We start from the raw sequence: 11,534 nt of genomic DNA, 5'->3' as shown, positions 1-11,534 counted from the left end.
AACTCTCGGAATTTTTAAACAAAACATTTGTATCCTACTTTCCCAAGATCTGTAGCTTTCAGTGACTAATAAAATCTATTATAAGAACACAAAATAAGTAATAAAGATTGGTTCACTGTCCACTTAGTGATCAAAACCATACTGGGGATTAATGCTGTTTTAGCATCTGCCCCAAACTGAAGTAAAAACACTTGGATGCACTGCAAGAAACCAGGATAACCATGTCTACCCACAAGAGCCCTCTAGCGCCAATAATTATATACTATGGATTGTTCCTGAAAGAAGCTTCTATTCTGATTCTGTGACAATCAAAATGCATAGCTATGCTTCCTAAAAGAGTTTTCACTTTGTGTCCTGTCTTAAATACCAAGAGGTCAAGAGTAGAAGCCTCTTATTTGTATAGGCTGCTCTCTTATTTGGAAAATTTACATGCTGCTTTGATTGATGCAGCTGCCAAATTAAAAACAAAATCCAATAATTCAATACAAATAACTACCATAAAAATTAAAGTATTCTAAAAAGTTACAAAAACAAGCCATGAAAACAACTTTAAGCGGCCTAAGATTATATCCATAAAAGAGCCCACAGGCTAGAAGAAAACCATGTAAACAGCTTAAAAGATGGAACACTTCAATTAACTGCCTGAATTAAGAGAATTTTTTTTTTGGCTTGCTATTTAAATAACAGTTAAGAAGATACCCGGGAAACTTTGAGGGGGAAGGCCTTCCAGAGGTGAGATGCTACTACTGAAAAAGTTGTCTCTAGCTGCCATATGCCTCATCTCCGAAGATGGGGCACAGTGGGTAAGGAACAAAATCTTAACTGGCACAATGGACAGTACAGAATAAAGCAATCTTTCAAGTTTCCTGCCACCAGGCTGTTTCGGATCTTAAAGATGTGCATTAGCACTTAGATTGTGATTGGGAATAAATGGGCAGCTGGTACAGGTTTTTCAGCTTGATACTGTTTCTGTATGCAACCCCTAATAATAGCCTGGTCACATTTTGAAGTTTCCACAGTTTTCAATGGCAGCTCTAACACAGCCCCTAAGTAAAGCATATTACAGTAACACAATGGGACTTAATTCTTGCAACCAAAGCGTATCCTATCCATTTTCATTCCGAATGATGTCCAATAATTAACATTTGCAAAGATTGGAATAGCCTGTGATGATATAAGTTCACTAGGATTTAAAGTCTTCTACTAAGTCAACACCAGTTGCCTACCATTGACACAGAATGGCTGGAAAATGATAGGGTAAATGACAGTGTAGCTTGGGTTCCAGTTATAAATATTTGTATTTTTGTTTTTTGATAATGTATTCCAGAAGTGATATAGCTAAAAAGGCAAAACAAAAATCATAAAACAAAGGCAGAACTGGTTCCAGGCATGATGGAATGGTACTAGAGGTTTCCTTGCTACTCTGGCGGACTCAGCAATGATGGCTAGAATCTAAGAAGGGGGCTCTCAGCTGGAGTTGGACTACAGTTGGCATGTAAGATTTTTTTGTCCCACTGTTACACATATGGCATGGCCAGTTAAGAATTTCCTTGGTGTGGATGCCATACAAAGACACTGTGAATGTCTTTTAACAATAGGATGTGATCTTTGGTCTGGTAAAGATCAGTGAGCCATCAAGCATGGCCAATATAAGGCGCTTTTTGAAAGCAGTGTGCAAAGAAGGGCGAGGTTAGTGTTAGCATAACGTCAAGGAAGCTGGATTTGGCTTTGACGTATAAGCTCCTAATATTGCAAGCAAACAGCATCTATTAAGAATGTGTTCGGTGTGAGGTGGTCGAAATAAAAAATGATGTGCCTCCAATATGGCATACTAGTTGTTGAAAGATGCCAAGCACATCCAATAGGATAATAAGGCTGTGTTTGAAAACAGTGCACAGTCAGTCCTGTCACAAAAAGCGAACAAAGGTGACGTCATAGCGTAACATCAAAGAAGTTGGCTTTGGCTTTGACACATCATGTAAGGGACAAGTCAGGCAACAGCTTGGCATGATGTGAGGGAATCGTTTTTGCCACAACAGGCAAACGATTTAGCCTCTTGTCTATACCAGAGCTGTCTCCTGACACATTTTTGAAGGCAGAATACAGCTGAACATGTGCAGACAGAGCAACTGTTGTGATGTGTGAGGAAAAGACGATCCCTCTTTGTACAACGTCTTGGGCCTTTTCCGTTTCTCTGGATCTTGTCGCCTTTCTGAGGGAACAGAGGGCCGGACTGGCGTGGAAGAGGTCGTTCAAGATGGCTGCTGCCAAAGCTTGGCTCACCTCAACTGACCCGCCGTTTTTCCACCCATCCCCTCCCTCCCCTCCTTTTCTTCAGCCCCGTTGCATGCTGGTTAAATAGCCTGGCCTTGGAACCCGCCATTTTCTGTTGGGGCTGGCGGGAAAAGCGGGAAGGGAGCGAAGGAGCAGCGCCAGCGCCGCCGCGGGGACAACCAACGGCTTCCAACGGCCACTAACGCGCGCGAGGCGGACAGACAGGTAACGAGATGCCGCGAGGCCCCGTCGCCTTCCCGCGCCGGCCCCTCCCCTTTTCCCCGCGCTCTTTTTTCGATCGGCAGAAAAAAAGGGGGGTGACTAGAAACTGAGGTCGTCTGAGGAGATGCATTCCCCCCCCTTGTTTACTCCGAGTCCCGCCTTCCGTCTGTATCCCGTCGCCTATTGGCTGAGAGGACTGGCGGAAGATTACGGCTGCGCCGCTGATAGGTTGAAAGTAACTGAGGTAACTCGGGAGCTGATTGGTTAGGGGCCGTTGTCAATATCCTAAGGCAAAAGATCTTATTTTTTAAAAATATTTTATGTATTTATTTTTTAAATTGGAAGCCCTCTACTTTTTTTTTTTTGGCTTTCCCGGGTTGTAAGCCAATTGGCCACCAATTGGCAGTGGCTGGTCGGGAGGAGCGATGGTGCGGGCCTACGGTGTAATTTGTGCCACCTGATCTCGGAGAGCGAATCAGATAGTGCAGGCTGCGCAGGGGCTCTTGGGAGATGTAGTCTTTGAAAGTAAGCGCAAGGATTTTTTTTGGTACACTTCCCCTCCCCCCCAAAGGGAGAATATCATTGAAGTCCAGCCTTGGAGACAACTAACGTGCTAAAGGGTTGGGATTACCTGATTGTCTTTTGGAACGCCCTCCTTAGCCCATTGGATGCTACAGCGATGCCGTCATAAGAGGGGGGGGGGTTGTTGCCATGGCAACTGCCTCTTCTGCTTCACACCTTGATTGAGAGGCTGTGACAGGCCTTGGGATGCTGCCTGCGTCGCCCAATCATAACCAACATTCACACCTCCAATCTAAATTTTAAAAGTTTGTATATGTCAGCAATTCTTAACAGTGAGAAAAATAAAATGACAGTTTAGTCCCATGCATCCTCACATCTTTTCCTAGTGCAATATGTTTCCATTTGGTTTCTATCCTCTTCAGTTGGAAGGTGAAGTTTTAGCATCTTGTACCTTTTTTCCCCTTTCCCATTTTCCACCCCACAAAAGTTTTCTGAAACCTGAAAACCTTAATGAATCAGGGTCTGTGAACTGAACTGCCCAAAACATTTGTGGGTTTGGACAGTGCAATTTTTTAAAATAACTGTAGGATTGTAAAACTAGCAGTTTTAACTTTGGTCTTAGCAATTGGCTGGTGGATACATCACTATTTATGCATTCTATTCAGGGCTCAATCATTGTTTTGTTTTTTTATTGTTGGCAGTTTGGGGTCTTCCCTTGTTTGCCAAAAGCTCTAAGTGGCTTAGAAAGGAGATGAAGTGAGTAAAATTGGTTGCTGTTACTAATTTTTTGGTTTTGTTACAGGCAGTAGAAAGCAAGTTCTTGGGAAACTTAACAGAATCCAGAGTAGGACAGCATTCATGAAATGACTTTATGGCTATGATAGGGTAGTTAAGGCTATTCTGGGATAACCGGTCCATTTGATAAGTGATCTCAGGCTGTATGTTCCTCAGCTGAACCAGCGTTTGCTTCCTCTGTAAATGTGACCTTTTAAAACCTTACTTGCTTCCCAGAACTGGCGGTTAAAGACCTAGAAGCCTTGGCTTCAGCTTGAAAGCCAGACTTTTCTCTAAACTTCCATTCTGGAAAACAAAATTGCTACTTCTGTGGCCAGAATGCAGACAAGATGGCTCACAGATGTGTCTCTGGGCTTCTGCTTCTTATTGCAGCTGATAAGCCTACTTGATTTTTTAAGAAGGGAGTAGGAGTGTAGAGCCTGTGGATGTATAGAGAATGTTGTGCATTTGACACTGCAGCCCCAAGCACGGTTACACTCACTAAGTGTGTTGGTTGGAATTTAAAATAAAGTACATCTAACCATCGTAGTAGTGGATCCCATATTTCCCTAACATGCTTCCAGTTGCAGCTGTTTTTTAAAAAAGCAGTTTCTGGTTGCAAGCTAAAGAGCTGTGATTCCTGGAGAGAATATTTCTTTTTCTGATGTCACTGCAATAAAAAAAAACCTCTGTCTGTTGAGGGAGTGTTCTCACATCTCAACAGTTGACCCCAGCAGTAGCTCGAGAACCAGTGTGGTGTAGTGGTTAGAGTACCAGACTAGGATCTGGGAGAACCAGGTGAAAATCCCTGCTCTGCTGTGAAGCTTGTGGTATAATCCTGGTCCAGCCACTCTCTCAGCCTAACCTACCTCGTAGGGTTGTTGTTGCAAGAAATAAATGGAGAAGGGGAGCTGGTCTGTGTCCCTGCTGGGGAGGAAAACAAGAGTTTTTAAAAAGTCATCTCTAAAGTCCTTCATCTTAATAAGTACAGAACAGAATTTATTTATTCCCTGCTGCCTCGGCGGCACGGGCATCACAGAACAAAAGGGGAAGGATTGTGCAGGAGTAAGCCACTGCTATTTGGGGGGTGGCAGATTTAAATGACATAAAAGTAGCTTTGGCTTTAACATCCTGCAGAACATTTTGACGTTAAAGACCGGTCAGGAGATGGAATAGGTGGCCAGAGAATGGAAGGAGATCAGGCTGTCTCTGTCCACTCAGTGGAGCTGCAGTAACTGTCTTGCTACTGCCCATTTCCATAGCCAAACAGCAAGATCTCCATTGTGATTTCTGGGACTCTGCAATTGAATCTCACCATGCCTTCATAAGTTGCTCGGAAGGCACTCAGATAGATGTGCCTTCTGTTCCCAACAAGATGCGCAGCCAGTTTGGTGTAGTGGTTAAGAGCACGGGACTCTAATCTGGAGAGCTGGGTTTGATTCTCCACTCCTCCACTTGAAGCCAGCTGGGTGACCTTGAGCTAGTCACGGCTCTCTGGAGCTCTCTCAGCCCCACCCACCTCACAAGGTGTTTGTTGTGGGAAAATAATGACATACTTTGTAAACCACTCTGAGTGGGCATTAAATTGTCCTGAAGGGCAGTATGTAAATTGAATGTTGTTGTGATGGTGGTGATGGGTGATGATGATGATGATGATGATGATGATGATGATGATGATGATGATAATACATCAAGCATCAGACTGCAATTTGAACATTCACTCACAACAAAAATTTTTCATTGGCTATATGATGCCTTGTCCAAGCAGGGACTTGATTCTTTTTAAACATGTATTTCTTGGCAATATATTTTCTGTTAAGTAGCTGCTTTCCAAGAAAGCGAATAGCTATTGTAAAGCTTGCCCAGAGCTTCCAAAGCAGTTTGCAGGGCTCTTGTTCTAGTATCAGAACAAAATGTGACACAGAAACATCAAAAGGTAATGCTTTTCTAGACATTCATGTTGTGCTTTTCTATCTCCTTAGCAGATTTCGTGTATTCTAAAAACCACCCAGGATGGCTCGTACCAAGCAGACTGCCCGTAAATCCACTGGTGGGAAAGCACCCCGGAAACAGCTGGCCACTAAAGCCGCTCGGAAAAGTGCACCATCCACTGGTGGAGTGAAAAAGCCTCACCGTTACAGGTAACTGGGAGAGAGGCACATTTGGGGGGGGGGTGTATTGTCACAGTTTGGTGAGGATGGAAGTGCTGAGAGCAACTGCTTAACCAAGCCAGGCCCTGCATTGGAAGAAAGTGCTCAGAAATTGTCTGCTATAATGCAAAGGCACAGGGAGTATGTCCATTTCTACACCTTTTTCTGAACCAGCCATGCCTTCTGACTGTGCTCGCCAAAAATAATTGGTTTTTTCCCCAACGCCCATTTTGGGAAGCGATGCATACTATACTTGTGTATTTTGCTCCAGGCCTGGCACCGTGGCACTACGAGAGATCCGGCGGTACCAGAAATCCACAGAGTTGCTGATCCGCAAGCTGCCATTCCAGCGCCTGGTCCGTGAAATCGCTCAGGACTTCAAGACAGACCTGCGGTTCCAGAGTGCTGCCATCGGAGCTCTCCAGGTATGTGTTTTTCTCTGTAGCGCCCTTGATTTAGTGCACCTTTGGCTGTCCTTCCTCTGTAAAGTTCAGGACTGTTTCCATATGAGTCCATGGCAGGCTCCTCTCCAGGCAGCTCACAGGTCCAGGTGTCTCCTGGACATCCCACTGTTTTATCACATGGAATAGTGCCAGTAACTGAGATCGAGGTTTCTGTCTGTATCTAAGCAGGGCCATGGCTCAATGGCAGAGCACCTGCTGGGCCTGCAGAAAGTTCAGTCCCCGGCAGTAGTTGATGTGAAAGACCTCCAGAGATCCTGGAGAGCCGCTGCTAGCCTGAGTAGACAATACTGACTTGGAAGGACCAGTGGTCTGATTTGGTATAAGGCAGTTTCACGTGGCCGTGTATCCAGGCAGAATGGGTGTAGGGTTGGGATTTTTCTCCCTCCTCTGTGTTGTTGTTGTTATAATAACAACAACAACATTCGATTTATGTACCGCCCTTCAGGACAACTTAACGCCCACTCAGAGCAGTTTACAAAGTTTGCCATTATTATCCCCTAGTTGTTAAAGTACTAGATGGATTCTGGAAGGCTTGAAGAACAGGAGGGATTTTTCACCCTTCCAATGACCTAGTCTCATCCTCGGCAGGGGCAGCTTCTCCTTTGGGAGCATGAGGCATAGCAAAGACATAAGCCACTCCCTTCAAGTCTCTTAACTGCTTTGCCTGTTCCAGCTGCAGATGGGAGGACTCCATTCTTTGGGCTTCTAAAATGCGAAGAAGAGTGAAATATATAGGGGTCTGTGTGGGGGTGAATGTGTGAGAGAGGGAGTGTGTATGTGTGTGTGAGTGAGAGAATTGAATTGCCTTCTAATGCATGCAGGACCGCAAGTGGAGATAGATCAAGATGGGTAGCCGTGTTAGTCTGTGGCAGTAGAAAACAGCAGAGTCCAGTAGCACTTGTAAGACTAATGAAGAAGTGAGCTGTGACTCACGAAAACTTAGACGCTACCACAAATTTTGTTAGCCTTACAGGTGCTACTGGACTCTTGCTCTTTTCTAGGACCACAAGTCCTAGAGTTTTGAAGATATGGAACACCCCCTTATGCCCTCCCCAAGGCCCTTAAAGCTGTCTCTTCTAACAGCATCCTGGGGTGTGACTGTGTTCCTTTTCCTGATCTATGCATCACAAAACTTCCTTGCAAAACCGAACTACTTCTGACTCTGCACTCTTGTATTCCCTTCCCTTGACAGGAAGCCAGCGAGGCATATCTTGTGGGTCTGTTTGAAGATACCAACCTGTGTGCCATCCATGCCAAGCGGGTCACCATCATGCCAAAAGACATACAGCTGGCCCGCCGCATCCGTGGCGAACGAGCTTAAATCCTGCTCTTCTCTCCCCCACCTCAGCAGCCCTCCAGCCCCGCTTGTGCAGTGTACTAGAATACACTCCAGGTTTTTTGGTTTTTTATTTCTTCTACTCCTGTTTGTAGTGGCTAGGACATGTGAGGAAAATGTTAGATTATTCTATCGTAGTCCCTCTCCGTGATCAGGAGACTTGATTCTTATTCATCATGTACAAGCAAAAAGAAACCCTTTGAAACCTGCAAGACTTCTGGATGTTGTTTTTGTAAAACTTTTTTTTCAGAATTGCAAAAAAAAAAAAAGGAAAAAAATACCCAACAGGGGACACTTTTGAAATATCTGGTTTTGTACACACGACTTAAGTAGATAATAGCATTTAAACGAGAAACAGCTTCTTTTTGGTCTTCAGTTTGTAAAATATCTGCAGAGAACAGTACACACTTTCATTAGTTGAGTCTTTTCTTTGTACTTAGGAGTGCTTTCCAAGTCCTATTTTTTCCTGTTTTCCATTTGTCTTGTGTCTGTGACCTTTGTAACAATAGAGACTCACCTTGAGGCAGTAAGAAAAAAAATAAATGTTGAACAACAACCTTGCGTCCTGAATTTTCGCTTAACGGCAGCTCATGGTAAACCACATCAAAACTGCATCTTTCACAGAAGGCCAGCCTTGGTCCTAGTGGCTGTGAAGTGACTGTAAAGTTTATGTGTCTGGCTTGATAATGATAAACGATAATCTTTGCATTTATGTAGGACTTCCTCCGTTACAATGTGCAGCTTCACCTGTCTTATCTGGATAATCCTTACAAAAGTCCTTTAAGGTAGGTGAGTAACATTATGCCTGTATTTGGGAGCAGATAGAATTGGGGTTTGCCTAAAGCTGCTTAGTGACTTCATAGAAGGTACGAAATTTGAACTAGTTAGTTCAGTTTCTTCTACACTGTAGCTCTCTATAATGTAACGCATGTCCTTCTGTGAATTAGGGTAGTCCATTTTCTTACCCGCCCTACTGCTTTTAATGGCAGATAGGCAACAAAGGTCTAGGAATGAAGGCTTTTTTGGCCAAATCAGTGGTAAGAAAAACTTTTGCCTGCTAAATTTTTCGCGTCTACTTTCACATTGCCTCCCACCCACCCACTAACCCACCAAGGGTGATAACTTTATGCTGTCCGCCTCTCATTCTGGGACTGAACCTAAGTTTGGTAAGTTGAAAACAAGGTCGCAGTGTTCAATTGAGATAATTGGATTAACTGTTTTAAACAAAAATCTTTGGAATAAAAAACCATGATTGAACTCACAGTAGATTTTAAAAAAATAAATAAATTACCTTTAATGCAATATTTACAAGTTCGATGAGCTACAGGGACCTTCTCTGAAGAAGTATTTCTCCTTATGTTTCACCCAGGAAGGAGTGCCTCTTCTGACATAGTGCTTGTTGCAATACTCGAATGCACCATCTAAATACCGAAAGGATGCTTTAGAACTATGGTTTGATTTACGTGTTCAAATTAATCAATTTTATATTTAGTAGATCTCTTTGAGTGATGGCCCAGGTTGATCCAGTTGTCTGCACCCTGGTGCTAACAGAGGTTCTTGACTTTCTCTAATCCGCAATTATCTCTTGAGGTATTACACATTTAATTATTAGGCTTTATAGTTAAGTAGTCTGGGCCATGTTAATAGTTAGAAGTGCAATCAAAATGCCTTTTTTAAAAAAACAAAGCTGCTTAACACCCTTCTTGTCTTCAGCCACAAAAATTCTCTTTAGTGTCAAAAGGCCTGTAAAGTACCTAACCGGCAGATAGTCAAGCTTGGTCATTTTGCTATTGGGACTTGGGTAGAGGGCGCCACCACGTGGCTATTCTCTGCATCCAACTCGAGCCATTCTGGGTGCTTAAATTAAAACAAGCACGTTGAATTGTGACAGGATTGTTGGAGGAAAAGAGCAGAGTCCCTGTTGGCGTGAGGTACTTTTTTATTTTTTGACATTATCTTTCCTGCTTCTCCAAAAACCAGAATGGCCTCTGATCCCCAAAACATTGATAAAGCAACCAATAACGCCAACAAAATTACAACAGTACCCAAACTAAAATGATAACAGAAATGTCACAACCCACAGTGAGTAATCTGCAGGAAATAAATCTCAATAGATCAAAATTACACAGATTGTAAAGAGCAGTCAGCTGCTGGCCAAATAGAGCAGTCTTTATTTGGCACCTGAAAGCCAGTAGTTGGTGTGCCAGATGGACCTCTGAAGACATGGTGCAACCCAGAAGGCCCTATCCGTAGTCTTTGCCCACCTCGTTTTAAGATTTGAAGTAAACCAGAGAAGGGTCTTTGGGTTAGATTTCAGCAAACAGACTGGTTAATCCAAGAACAGGCAATTCTTCAGATACTGTGGTCCCAGGCGATAGAGGGCTTTAAATGTCAAAACAAACTGGAATCTAGTGTTTTTTCAGCACAGAGTAGTGTCTCCTTGTAACTGAAGGTATCTGAAGAAGTGAGCTGTGACTCATGAAAGCTCATACCCTACACAAATTTTAGATCAAGATGGGTAGCCGTGTTAGTCTGTCTGTAGCAGTAGAAAAGAGCAAGAGTCCAGTAGCAAAATTTGTGGTAAGGTATGAGCTTTTGTGAGTCACAGCTCACATCTTAAGACTGGAGAAGTCTTATAGGTGCTACTGGACTGTTGCCCTTTTCTACTACACAAATTTTGTTAGTCTTATAGGAACTACTGGACTCTTGCTTTTTCCTACTTGTAACAACACTACTACAATGTTCGGGAGTGACTTCAGCGACTCCTTCCAGAGAAGCAAATGAACTTTCCAAAGGCTTCTTTTTTAAAAAAAAATGCAAAACTGCTAACCCTCATGATTGCAGAGTTAAACCTGAGTACACAATTTAGCACGTGTTGAACAGCAGCCATGGGGAATGTCCTTCGTCTGATAAGCTTGTGGTAAAGTCGCAGGCTGATGTCCTACTGGTAGATCTGTTTGCTTATATAGGTGCCTTTTTGTTTCATGAGCACTAACTTGGTTTGGAGCTGTTCCAGAAGGGACTGAGGCTGGCTGAGGTGGGACTTAAAGACTCCCTGCAGCAACGTGCCCAGGTTTCTAGCATCATGATAGGCAGTGGTCCTTTGCTGATGAAAGAAGCCCCACCTGGCAGACCTCTTTTCCGTGCAACTCATACAGGTACCAGAAGCCCTCCCTGCCAACCCTACACTTTGGGGGCTCGCAGTCCTCAGAGTCTGTGTAGGATCGTCTCCTCCGGTCTGCGTTCTGAAGTTTGATTCACAAGATATGTGGGAAAACCTGTCCGTTGTGGTATCTGCTGCTCCGCCAGGAGGTGCAATTAGCACCATTGTTCTGTAGGCCTTCCACCATAATTTGCAAGCATCGATTCTGAGAAGTTTGGGGATTGAATTTAAATGACTGGTATTTTTTGTAACGACTGGTTTTTAATGTTACCGTATTTGTATTTCTGTTACTTAGCAAATGACTACTGTGTTTTATTGATTGAAAACCACATTTTATTTATTGTTTTCTAACACACGATTAAGCTTCCTTCTTGGCCTGTATCGTTCCTGCCTCCTAGTAGCGCATGGCTCCTCCGCTCCTTGGGCCACCTTTCTCCACCTTCAAGTCTATTCCCATTATGTTGTCCCTTCCTTTCAGCCTGGCTTCCACAGTTCTCCCCACTTCAATTCTTCCCAAAAGCAGCCACTTGCTTCCTGCCAAGTGTTCCCACAGCCCCCCGCCCCAAACACACCAGCTTAGTTTTATCTGGTAGTCCATGCTGCTTTAAGAAAGACACAAAAAGCCCTGC

General features: G+C 43.7%; 1 protein-coding gene across 2 annotated transcripts; it reads left to right on the top strand.

The window, feature by feature from the left end:
* The first annotated feature begins 2,371 nt into the window (after nucleotides 1–2,371).
* Nucleotides 2,372–8,298, top strand: LOC129343242 (histone H3.3A). Of its 2 annotated transcripts, none has more exons than XM_054999350.1 (4): nucleotides 2,372–2,499; nucleotides 5,778–5,933; nucleotides 6,214–6,367; nucleotides 7,599–8,298. In XM_054999350.1, the coding sequence occupies exons 2-4, from the start codon at nucleotides 5,806–5,808 to the stop codon at nucleotides 7,725–7,727; spliced, it is 411 nt and encodes a 136-aa protein (XP_054855325.1). In that variant the 5' UTR covers nucleotides 2,372–2,499; nucleotides 5,778–5,805; the 3' UTR covers nucleotides 7,728–8,298. The 2 variants fall into 2 exon arrangements, with proteins under 2 accessions (XP_054855325.1, XP_054855324.1); XM_054999349.1 differs by having other exon boundaries at nucleotides 5,775–5,933.
* Nucleotides 8,299–11,534: the final 3,236 nt, after the last annotated feature.

This window comes from Eublepharis macularius, chromosome 15, assembly GCF_028583425.1.
Source record: "Eublepharis macularius isolate TG4126 chromosome 15, MPM_Emac_v1.0, whole genome shotgun sequence".
Classification (NCBI taxonomy): domain Eukaryota; kingdom Metazoa; phylum Chordata; class Lepidosauria; order Squamata; family Eublepharidae; genus Eublepharis; species Eublepharis macularius.
The sequence above is the reverse complement of the archived record's forward strand: the minus strand, read 5'-3'. Positions and strand labels throughout refer to the sequence as shown.